Genomic DNA, 13,037 nt, shown 5'->3' on the forward strand with positions numbered 1-13,037 from the left:
TAGTAAGGCCTGCTGTATAGAAGGTTCCTCTTCTTTCACCTCCTCATCTGCTTTGCTCTATCTGGATTTACAGCTTCTCTCTTTCTCCAGTCACCCCTAGTTGGTAAAGCTAAGTTCAGATCCTGGCTTTACCAATTGCTGGCCTGGTATCCTTGGGCAACTTTAACCTTCTTGTGTAACTTTTATCCCTCTGCTGCTTAGTTTCCTCAAAAGTAAAATGGGGCTAATGATGGTACCTAGTCCTGGAGCTGCTGTGCAAGGTTAAAATAGTCCATATATTTATAGCACGTAGCACACTGCCCAGCACAGAGTAAGGCCTCAATGAGTTAGCTACTGCCATTGTCATTGTGAACTTAAGTCATTGCCATTTAGCCTTTTCTAGTTTTTCTACATTGATATAACTACCATCTCAAAAAATGTCTGTTTCTAGTTTTAAATTTGGACTATTTAGATTTCAAACTATTTTTCTAAAAACTAAATAAAGAACTAAATTTATAGATCTCCCACCAAAGATTATCACTATTCCCCAAATCAGTGTTAGAATCTGTTTTTATTTCTTTCCCAGGAACCTTCCCTAGAGGGCTTTTCACCCTCCTTTGGTGGGGGGGGGGGGGGAGATTTATGAATTGCAGCAATTACTATACCTTCATTGGACTGATTATTATAACATATTTATTTATTTTTTTATAACATATTATTTAAAAGAATTATCCCAAACTACTTTCTCACCCTAATTTGTTAGATAATATTTGTAAGTGCTGGGAAAGATACTATGAAGAAATCCCAACCTTGCCCAAAGCAAAATGCTACTATAAAGCAGTTAAAAAAAAAAAAAAGTACACAGGTATATGCATACAAAATTTTTTTAAATCTATAGAAAAAGATGCAAAATTATGTTTTTGTTATACCTTGTTTTCATAAAACTTGTATCTCATTTACTTAATAAATCAGTATACTAGAGGGAAAAGTATCACAGAGAATTATATCTTGATAATTTTAGAGCTGTACAGCCATCAGAATTAGTTGGAAGTGTATGGACAAAAGAAGACAAAGAAATTAATTCTCCTAATCTTCTGAAAATGATTCGGCATACCACTAATCTCACTCTGTGGTTTGAGAAGTAAGTATTACTGATCTTCTTACATTTCATAGCAGTCATTTATAAATTTCACTGCAATTGTATTTCTGTCTCAAGTCTTTTTTGCTGTTGCTCCTCTGTTCCTCCTTTCTTTTGCACTGAGTGAATAATTTTCTAATGTAGCATTTTAGGTTATTTTTTTAGTGATTGCTTTTAGGTTTGCCACATACATCATAACAGAATTAGCTTCAGATTTATACCAGAATTCTAGCGATATATAGAAATGTTACTTCTCTATAGCTCCCCACCTTTTGTGGTATTGTAATGTGTATTACATATAATTAACTATATAGATCTAATGATACATTGTTGTAATTATTGCTTTACTACAATTTGCCATTATTTTCATAGCCTGGTACAGCCTTGCTCTTACCCACTCTTCGTGTAATTATTGGCAATGTATTTCACATACACTACATTTCTATATGTTATACGCCCAACGATATATTACACACATTATTTTATACAGTTGCTTTTTAAATCAGTTAAGAAAAGCAATGAGGGAAAAATAGGCACTTATAGTGTGTTTTATAATCATATAATTACCTTTACCACTGCTCTTTGTGTGGATTCATATCACCATCTGGGGTCACTTGCTTTCAGCCTGAAGAACTTGCATTAGTAGTTCTTGTATGGTGGGTCTGCTAGCAACAGATTCTCTTAGTTTTTGTTTATATGGGAAAGTCTTTATTTTGCCTTCATTTTTTAAAAAGTAACTCTATCTTCAAGTTTAACTATTTCTTCTGCCAGTTCAAATTGACTAGAGTCCCTCTAGTAAACTTTTTACTTTAACTATTGTATTTTTCAAATCCATTTGGTCTCTTTTATAATTCCTGTGTCTTTTAGGATACTCCCTGTTGATGCACATGGTCATCATACCCCCTCCCCTTTACTTTTTAAATCATATTTTCCTTTAGTTCTGTGAACAAATTCAGAATGGCTACTTTGAAATCTTTTTTCTGTTAAATCTGACATATCAGGTCTGTCTTGCAGGCAGTTTACTGTTCCCTGTTTTTTGGGGGGGGTTTCTGGTTTTTTTGGCTGCGTTGGGTCTTCGTTGCTGTGCGGGCTTTCTCTAGTTGCGGCGAACAGGTGCTATTCTTCGTTGAGGTGCGCAGGCTTCTCATCGCAGTGGCTTCTCTGGTTGTAGAGTACAGGCTCTAGGTGTACGGGCTTCCGTAGTTGTGGCTCACGGGCTCTAGAGCGCAGGCTCAGTAGTGGCGCACACGCTTAGTTGCTCCCACAGCATGTGGGATCTTCCCAGACCAGGGATCGAACCTGGGTCCCCTGCATTGGCAGGAGGATTCTTAACTACTGTGTCACCAGGGAAGTCCCTGTTTCCTTTTTTTTTTTTCCCTAGTAAAGCCTGACATTTAGATGTCAAAGGGGTAGGGAGCCCTGTGTTCTTGGCTGTCTGGACTAACTTAACTGCTCCCCCCTCCCCACCCCCACAAGGTTCTCTGAGGAATGAGGGTAGAGGAAGTCTTGGTTCAGATACCACACACTCTTTCCTCTCTTACTGAATTGTAAATTTACCTGAATAGATGTTTCTTTATTTGCCATTTGCCCTTAGGGCCATTCCCAGAGACTGCTGGAACGTTATGTATAATTATATATATAATTTTCACCAGTTTCCTTGAGGAGTAAGTAAGCAGAACTTCTTACACTGTCATGTCAGAAGTCCAGAATCTCAATACAATTTTATAATTGGAACCGGAGATTAGTTTTATATATTGGCCATATTTTTTATGATCTTGACTCATATTTTATAAAGGTGATATGAAGTTTCCACAGATCATATTGGCATTATCAGAACAAGAGACCAGTGACGTAAGGAAATGACTAGAATGTAAGCTGGAGTGTGGATAAAGACCAGAAAGCAATTCCTAAAGAGAAATAAGTTATCCTAAAGTTAGGACTTCCTTCTATTTATGTTATTACTTCTTAGCCTCTAAAAAGTAAAACTTTGGAATTTGCCCTCTAAATGTTGCTTCCTGATTTTTTCTTTATCAAGTCAAATAACTACACTTCAGCTGCAGAAGCCCTTTTCTATGATAATAATTAAAAGTTATGTCTGTAAAGAGGAAACATAACTCATAAGACATACAAACCATTTTCATTTCTATCTTATTTTTTAATAGATTACGGAGAAGGCGGCCATTTTCTGCTCTTTTTCCATTCTCTTTTTGTTTTTTTAAGTGTAAGATTTTTTCAATGTACAAATACAGTATTATTATCTACAGGCATAATGTTGTGCAGCAGATCTCTAGAATTTATCTTGCGTTTAAGTGCTAATCAACATGGAAATTTATACATGTTGAATAGCAGCTCCCCATTTCCCCTCCCCCAGGCCCTGACAACCATCATTTTATTCTTTGCTTTTATGAATTTGACTATTTTAGATACCTCATGTATGTAGAATCATGCAGTATTTGTCCTTCTATGACTGGCTTATTTCACTTAGCATAATGTCCTCAGTGTTCATCCATGTTGTCACATATTGCAGGATTTCCTTCTTTTTTGAATGAATAATATTCCATTGTACATATATTTTGCATTTTCTTTATCCTTTCATTTGTAGATGGACATTTGTTTCCACATTTGGCTAATTGTGAATAGTGCTGCAGTGAACATGGGAGTGCCGATATCTCTTTGAGATTACAGTACATTTGGATAAATACATAGAAGTGGGATTGCTGATCATATAATAGTTCTATTTTTAATTTTTTTGAGCAACCTCCACTGTTTTCCATAGTAGCTACATCATTTTGCATTCACACCATTAACACTGTACAGGAGTTCCAATTTCTGCTTTTCAGTGGAAGAGGTTCTTGTTCATTTGCCACAGTGGTTTTTAGCCATAGATGTACATTATAGTTGAAGTTACTTCTGGATAAATCACCCCAGACTTACCTGGTTTTTACAAAAGCTCCGCAGTGATCTCATTTTATATCTCTAGTTAATATCAACTGAAATAGTTAAAAAAAGATTAAACTTAATACTTGTATCATACCTTTTAAAATGTCTAGATAACTAGATAGCTGGTATATATTTGTAGACATCTAGCTAATGCTTTAATGCATAAACATGTTTAATTTGATAATAAGGCAAATTTATTTTGATAGTTTTGCAATTTTTTTTTCATAATGTTAGATCAGCCTCAACCAGAGAATAGTGTAATCTACAACTTTACATTTTTTTAATGTTTAATATTGATTTATATTTATTCTTTCCATATGTGTATTTTATTTTTTCTTAGATTATGAGTTGCTTAATATCACATTATTGAAAATCAAGTTTACAATATTTTCTTTACTGATAGGTGATTAGTAAGTAAGAAATTTTCTCAAATATTAGAAATAGAGAATTAACGCTCACTGGGAGGAATTCTTTTTTGAGCATAGCTTCCTTTTAGCTATTTACTTGGATATATATACTTTCCAAGGATTCTTGGTATTTAAATGTAAAGAGATTTTGTTTTCATTGACTTTTTTATTCTTTCTAAGTAATTAAAAAATGTTTATTCTTAATTGTGGTAAAATACTTTTATTCACTTTTTAACATTATAGTGCCTATCTAAAGAGCTGTTCTTAGAAATGTAGGTAATTATTCCTGTATATCAAAGAAAGAAATTAAGCATTAATTGCTGAAGGATAAGAGGCAGAGAATTCTTAAATTTGAGAATAAATTTCCCTAGGACACACCCACATCCTAAAGACCAGCATACATTCAACAAGATAATAGACTCATCAGAGAACTCCAACGCTGAGAGTGAATGCACCAAATACAGTAGGAAAAGTGGTTGACTGGTTGACCATATCAGTCTGAAAAACAGTGAAGAGCAGCATGCCTGACTAAAGGCATTGCCTTCTCTTCCATTAGCCTACTATTTACCTGCCATTCTGAATACATATTCTCTATTGTTACACTATAGCTGCCCTCCACTCCATTTTATTTGCTAAATTCTTTAAATCACATCTTTGTTGGGAAAATTCCAAATTTTTTAACTCACTTTTTGTCTTTGATTCCTAGATGTATTGTTGAAACTGAAAACTTAGAAGAAAGAGTAGCTGTGGTGAGTCGAATAATTGAGATTCTGCAAGTCTTTCAAGAGCTGAACAACTTCAATGGTGTCCTTGAGGTTGTCAGTGCTATGAACTCATCACCTGTTTACAGACTAGACCACACGTTCGAGGTAAGTTTGCATAGGTGTTTTTTAAATGAACTTCCATTTCCTGTTCTAAGAATCAGGATCTTAACAATTATGACCTTTAATTTTTAAGTGCCTTATCTATCTTTTCAGTAATAGCTGAAATGATGGAATTATCTAAATCTTGTTGGGATTTACTCTAAGCCTGGCATTTTTAGGTAAAACCTGTGATTCCTTTTGTAACCTTATATTCCCTAAATGTTATTTTTTATTGTAGCAAATACCAAGTCGCCAAAAGAAAATTTTAGAAGAAGCTCATGAACTAAGTGAAGATCACTATAAGAAATACTTGGCAAAACTCAGGTCTATTAATCCACCATGTGTGCCTTTCTTTGGTGAGCATTTCTTCTTACATTTTTATCGTGTTTCTGGATAAAACAAGACAGTTATTTCATTCAATGACTGAGTATAAATGTCTAGTATACCAGTAGAAAATATTTATTTAACAAATATTTAGCACCTGAATCCCCTTAGAATTTTTCTCTACAGGGACTTTTTTAAGATCAAGCCCAATATGTACTAACATTCCACTTTTTTATTTCCATATCAGGCAGCCATTCAGTATTGTATAATGCTTACTTCTGTTTTAATATTCATAGAAATCTTTTTTATTGACTTAGTAAACCGAACACTCTGCAGAAGAGGCACGGCCATATTGACCCATGTTTATAATCGTGCTTCTTATGGACGGTTTCACATGGCTAAGAATCATAGTGCATGTGCCTTTGGGCCCACACCTTCCACACATCAGCATTTTACCTGTTCTTTTTTCCTTCCCTTCTACACCAGAGGAAGGGGTAGTGCCTTTTCTTTCTTTTAAGGCTGAAACCTACCATCGGAATCTTCTCCCTTCCTGTAGGTTCCTCTGTCTTATTCCATCATTTATTTCCTGTATTTTATATCTTCAATACCTCTTTCCCACTGGTTTCTTTCCTCTGTGGGTATATATGCTCTCGTGAATCTTCCTCTGAATACTTACAAAAATTATGACCTCAATTACACATCTGGTGTTTAGTCTTTTTAGTATGTGGTATATTTTCTTCTCGCCTTTCCCTCATCTCTGTTTATATATTTTCTATACTGCATGTAACATTCTTATGTCCTGATATTTTTTCAATTAACATTGTTCAGGCTTTATAACCAACCACTTTTGCATATATACAGATTGTATATAGTTGTAATTGTGTGACATGTACACATTGTTTACTTTTTTTACTTACCATATCCCAAATATACTGTTATTAGTCTTCATAATTACCATTTGTAATGGCTACATGATGTTCTTTAAAGTTGGTATGACAGTTTATTTAACTATTACCCTGTGACCTGACACATATGTTGTTTCCAGCTTTTTTGCTTTCCTAAATAATGTTATAATGGATATCTTCATATTTATACATTTTTTAATGTATTTTCTTGAGCTAGATTGCCAGTTTAACTAGATAATTTCTATCTAGCTGGATACTTTTTGAGCTAGATATTTTAACAATCTGCCTTTTAGTTTTTATTCTTTGAAATATCGTATTTTTAAAATTCTATAATCTGTCCATTTTTCCCATCATGATTTCTATTGTTTCTAACCGTAGAAAGTTCTTCCAGTTTAGTAACTTATATTCAGACATATTTTCTCCTAGCTTTATGATTTGACTCTTTAAACTATATTTAACTCTTGAATCAAATTGAAGTCTCTTTTAGATATCATATGAAATATTCAAATTTATTTCTCCTCCAAATTGTTTGTCGACCCAGGTTTATTGAATAAGTATTCTTTATCCTCATTTACATATGGTACCTCCTTCTTTAAAAAATAGTTTCCCATTAACTTTTTATTTATTATGTTTTAATTTTATTGGAGTGTAGTTGATTTACAACGTTGTGTTAGTTTCAGGTGTACAGCAAAGTGAGTCAGTTGTCCATATACATATATTCATCCTTCTTTAGGTTCTTTTCTCATATAGGTTATCACAGAATATTGAGTAGAGTTCCCTGTGCTGTACGGTAGGTCTTTGTTGGTTATCTATCATATATAGTAGTGTGTGTGTGTTCATTCCAAGCTCCTGATTTGTCCCTCCCCCCAACAGTTTCCCTTTGGTAACCATAAGTTTGTTTTTGATCTCTGTAAGTCTGTTTCTGTTTTGTATATAAGTTCATTTGTATCTTTTTTTAAAAATTAGATTCCACATATGAGTGATACCATATGATATTTGTCTTTCTCTCTCTGACTTACTTCACTTAGTATGATAATCTCTAGGTTCATCCCATTAACTTCTTATACTAGTGCCCCAGTCTTAATGATTGGCACTTTGTAATCAGTGATTTTCAACCAGGGCAATTTTTGCCCCCCAAGGAACATTTAGCAATGTCTAGAGACTTTTTATTGTTCGAATTGGGAGGTGCTAGAGGCATCGAGTCAGTAGAGGACAGGAATATTGCTGACATCCTGCAGTGCACAGGACAGCCCCCCACGACAAAGAAATATCCACTTTAAAAGGTCAGTAGTGCCAAGGATAAAAATCTCTGCTTGCGGGAATTCCCTGGCTGTCCGGTGGTTAGGACTTGGCCCTCTCACTGCTGATGGCTGCAGTGCGATCCCTGGTCGGAGAACTAAGATCTCACGAGCCATGTGGCATGGCCAAAAAAAAAAAAAAGAAAAGAAAAGAAATCCTGCTTTATATTTATAATATTTTCATATACAGTAACATTGGTTTGTTTGTCAATGTTTCTTCAGTATTTTCTTTGCCAATTTTGTCTCTCTCTTTTTCCAAATGAACAGGGGAGGGAGGTGATTCCCCAAAATACAGTTGGAATGATCTATCAATTAATTTGGAAAGAACATTTATGGTATTTGGCTTTTTCCTAGGCATTTTTTATTGCGAATGGTATTCATTTTTTAATAGTCAATTTCCCTTAATTCCAAGAATTATTAATTTCCTGGGATTTTCTAAATATTTAATCCTGTCTGTCAATAATAATAGTTTCTTCCTTTGATTTTATTTCTGTGTTATGCCTTATAGCATTAGTCATAACTTCCCAAACAGAGATTAAACAGTAATAATAAAAACAAGAAGTTCTATTTTCATCTCTGTTTCAGCAGAGATAGGTATAATTTTGCTATTTGCTTGATTTGATGCTGTCTTTTTATGTTGAAATTTCTTTTCATAGTTATCTTCTGTGTTTTTGTTGCAGATACACATGTGCTTTTTTTTTTTTACATTTACTTTTGTAAATAGTTTGGTATCTTAGTGAGAACAAAATGATTTTTCTTATTTAGCAAATTGAAATTGTAGGTTTTCTAATACTGAACCTTTCTGTTTACTAACATTCAGCCTTTTTTATTCATGGTAGATTAATCTTTTAACTGTATAAATGAATTCTATTCATTATTATTTTATGTAGGATTTTTGACATCCATCTTTATAAATGAGATGGGTCTGTGGTTTTTCTTCTTGTCCTATTTTATCAGCTTTTGTTATTATGGTTATATTTACTTCATAACATGAGTTAAGTAGCTTTCCATCTTATTCTATTCTGGAATATCATGAAATGATCTAGCCTTTAAACTTTGAAATGTTCCAACAGAAAAACCATCTGGGCCTAGAATCTTTTGTAGCATGTAATTCTATAATAACATTTTCATTTCTTCCTTAATTTTTTTTCTGTTTCAGTTTTTTTGCTACACAGCTGTCTCAGTATTTTAAAGTACTAGCATTCAGTCTATAAAAATGCTACTTTTAAAATTGCTCCTATTTGCAATATATTTTTCTGTTTCTATTTTTACTTGTTTGTTTTACTTATTGTGTTTTTCTTCCAAACAATAAAAGTTGAAACATAATTATTCTTTCTGGTTTTATAGTTTTTATGTCATGTATTACTTTTTATCATTATTAATTTATTCTGTTTTCTGAGGATTTTTCCCCCTAAATTCTTTTTTTTTAAGAACTTTTTCTTTCCTTTAAGAACTTTTATTGAGATACAACTGACATACAATAAACTGCATATATTTAAAGTGTACAATTTGATATTTTTTCTTATTAGTAATGTATATATGGCAATCCCAATCTCCCAATTCATCCCACCCCAAACTGCCCCCCTGCTTCTGTCCTAAATTCTTATAAAACTGTTGAATTTATTTAAAATATTTATCTTTCTGATAAAACGTTGAAGTCTATGCATTTACTTTTGAGTGTGGTAACCATGGTGCCAGTTCATACAAGGGAGCCTGGGAAGGACTTTAGGTCTGATGTTCATTTCATTCAACTGGTCAACAAATATTTCTTGAGTACCTGCTAAGTATCAGGGACTATGTCAGGTGCTTAGAAAAAAGTGAAATATACATAGTCATTCAACATACTCACTGAGCTTATAGTCATGCTACTCATGATATCCTGTGGCCCCTGTTACACAGAGGTGAAATGAAACCACAGGGCCTGTTCACTGGACTCATGTTTGATCCCTGCTACTCCATAACATCACTTGATTGGTGGGCATTTATTCACACAAACTGAATTGTATTCTCTTTCAGATCTTTATGAACTAACAGTTGATTTTTGTAACACGTTGTTAAGTGAAAAAAGGAAATTTCAGACCTGTATTTAGAGTAGTATTCTGTTGTGTTTTAAAGTGAACCATGTGATTTAGTGAGTGATTGCAAACGTGTAGGTGGTTTGATAGGTACAAACAGCCCACCTGCCAGCCCTCCTACCCATTTCTGCTTACCTTCCTGGTTGTTGAGCCTCTGCTCCTTTAAGGTAGTTATCTGAACTACCTGGTCAGTTCTGCTGCTCTAGGGAGATTTTTGCTATTCCCAAGCTAAAGGTTAGCCAGGCAGCCTTTCATGGTTCTGACCCAATAGATAGATATTATTGCTGCTGCAATTCATATATATGGTTGATTATAGAAACTTCTAGATTCTGATCCTTAATTCTGGATACTGGACTTTTCCCCCCTCTTATAGCAGGGTGAGGGGTAGTATCTGACATTTTTACTTTCTCTATCATCTTATGAGAATTCTTATTCAGGTTTTTTTGCTGGCACTGCACTATTTACAGAATAATAAAAGTCAGGCAATATCTCCTTCCAAGGCTATGCCAGGCCTAGCACTCAATTTTTCTCCATACACTAAGGTTCTACTCATAGACAGAATGAATATGTATAGGAAACTAACATTTCCTCTCAGGTAAAAGGATGTAGATTCCTACCTCAACCAAGTCTCACCTCTCTGCATAAAACTCCAAGCCTGTAGCCTCAGCTTTGCCCTTTCCTTTCACACAGCTCTAATTTTGTGTCCTCCTCCTGTTTCTTGTCAGTTCATCTCCACTCTTGCTTCCCTGCCATTTTAGAATTGAACATATGTCTCTTGTATCCTGGTCCAGTCTGCAAATGCTTTCTTTTCTGTTCTGAAATAATGTGCTGCTTTTATTCATTCAGAAACATTGGTTGAGTGCCTATATGTGCCAGGCCCAGGGCTAGGTGTTGAGAATAGAAAGACAAGTAAAACATGATCTTATTCTCAATAAGCTCCCTTGAAAGAGCAGAAAAATAAATTACAGTTCTGTGTAGTAAATATAACACTGTGTTGTAGAAACGCGTTAAGTCAAAGTGTGAACAGAGTGCTCTGTGAACCCTGAGCAGCCACATTTCCTGGAAAGCTTGGGGAAGGTGTCAGCCAAGAGGTAAAACCTCACCCCTCTTCATTATTTGTCATAATGCTCTGCTTTTCCTCTCCCTAGAACAGCTGTCTCCAGAGCAGGGTATGTAACATGATCTTTTTTTAAAAAGTTAAGCTTTAACAGTTTATAATATTCAGGTCTATGTACATATTTGCACTACAGTTTTGATTATATATACACACACACATAGAGAGCGAGCGAGCGAGCAAGCATGCTTAAACATTTTTTACTAATATGGTTTATGATCAACAAAGTTTGAACACCACCTTTTTAATTATTTGTTTGCCATTGATATGTCATAAAATAATTTCTAATTTTATGCTGAACTCTCGCAACATGGTACTTGTAAGCATTTTCACAACTTCTTTCAAGTATACTTTTTAACACCTATAATTACTTTTAACGTATTATCCCCATTTTCTCCGGGCCATTCATTATACCACCGCCCAGTCAGTCCCTCAAGCACAAGGGTGAGCGTCTTCCTTCCCCCTGTGCCCACCCTCTGCCCAAACCACTAATCAGTTCTTGTGGCGTCTACCTCTTAAATATGTATGCACCCCACTCTATCCCTGTAAACCCTAAGTTAGCCCGCATCACCTCACCAGGACGACTATTTACTCTGTTAACTGAGCTTCCGGCTTCTAGTCTTAACTCCTTCTAACCCATCTAGCTTCACAGTACAGCCAGAGTAATCATTCTAGAATGTAAAGATGCTGATAATTTCCTAATTACCTACTGCATAAAAGCTAAGCTCTTTAAAAAAGGTTCTTTGTGACTCCGTATAGGTGCTACTACCCACAAACGCTTCACAGTTGGGCCATCAATTTGTGGCCAGTATGGAAAGTTAATTTTGGCTGCCATTAAATATGTGTACTGTCATGGACGTTTGTCAGAGTGAACATTGAGCTAAGTGGACCATGTGACTTAGTATAGCAAAGAATATAACTGACTGCAAGTAAAGGAGCCATTGACAGGTAGATGTGGAAAATAAAAGAGCCCGTGCTGACTAGAACACATTGTCAGTTTGTCTTATGAATGTGTAATCAAGAGTAGCCTAGGTGCTAAGAAATAGCCAAGTAACTAATACACTGAATAATTGGATACTTTCCAGAACCAAATAGGCATTGATGTCTGTCATGTTTCATTATTGCTAACTGCTCAGTCTTGATTTTGAGTCATTTAATCTTTCCAAGAATGTAGCCAAAAATTCTAGTATTTAAAAGTTTGCCTTGGTAATTCCCTGGTGGTCCAGTGCTTAGGACTCTGAGCTCTCACCATCGAGGGCCTGGGTTTGATCCTTGGTCAGGGAACTAAAATCCCACAAGCCGCGGGGTCCAGCCAAGAAAGAAAAAACAAAGTTCGCCTCTACCACAAAATCATTTAGAACCACTAATCTATGATTAGCACTAAAGTGCCTGTTACTTTGTTCTTCCTTCTCCTCATCCAGTACCTAACCTGCAGTAATGGAGAAGGGATTAGAACTACTAATCCCCTGTCCTCATTTCCTGTGACTCTTCCTCCACCCCACACACCAAACCTGTAAAGTCTAGCCATTTGTGAGTACACCCCTAGGCTTCACCAAAATCAGTGCCTTCAAACACACGGCTGCTTTGCTTAGAACACGCCTCTGTCTATTCTACTTATTAAACTTAAAATCACTTTTTGAGACTTACTTTAAGCATATTTTAATCTGTGATGCTTTTCTACTCCCAACAGCTCAAAGTGGAGTTAGGCACACCTTGTTTGCGCTCTCATAGCATCTTATGCATTAGTACTAATTAATATAGCACTTACCAAATGGTACTGTAGTATCTCACATTCAAAGCTCTGAACTCCTTGAGGTCAGGAACTGTGTCTTGTTCATCTTTGTATCTGCAGTACCTAATGCAGTGCTTGGCATACAGCAGAGACTCAGCACATGTGTACTGAGCAAATAAACTCAGATATTCACACTTTTTTTCCCCAAAGCATCATAGTCAGTACTTTAGAGGAAAAGGCAGAATTAAGAGAGTAGGACAAG

General features: G+C 35.2%; 1 protein-coding gene across 3 annotated transcripts in view; it reads left to right on the forward strand.

Moving 5' to 3' along the window:
- SOS1 (SOS Ras/Rac guanine nucleotide exchange factor 1) overlaps positions 1-13,037 on the forward strand; it is a 125,350-nt gene that overhangs the window by 99,667 nt on the left and 12,646 nt on the right. For all 3 annotated transcript variants that reach the window (XM_057740692.1, XM_057740694.1, XM_057740693.1), the window contains 3 exons: positions 1,001-1,120; positions 5,171-5,333; positions 5,566-5,683. In XM_057740692.1, coding sequence (XP_057596675.1) covers positions 1,001-1,120; positions 5,171-5,333; positions 5,566-5,683 — 401 coding nt within the window. The remainder of the gene's footprint in view (positions 1-1,000; positions 1,121-5,170; positions 5,334-5,565; positions 5,684-13,037) is intronic.

The sequence above is a fragment of the Hippopotamus amphibius genome, chromosome 7 (assembly GCF_030028045.1).
Source record: "Hippopotamus amphibius kiboko isolate mHipAmp2 chromosome 7, mHipAmp2.hap2, whole genome shotgun sequence".
Taxonomy (NCBI): domain Eukaryota; kingdom Metazoa; phylum Chordata; class Mammalia; order Artiodactyla; family Hippopotamidae; genus Hippopotamus; species Hippopotamus amphibius.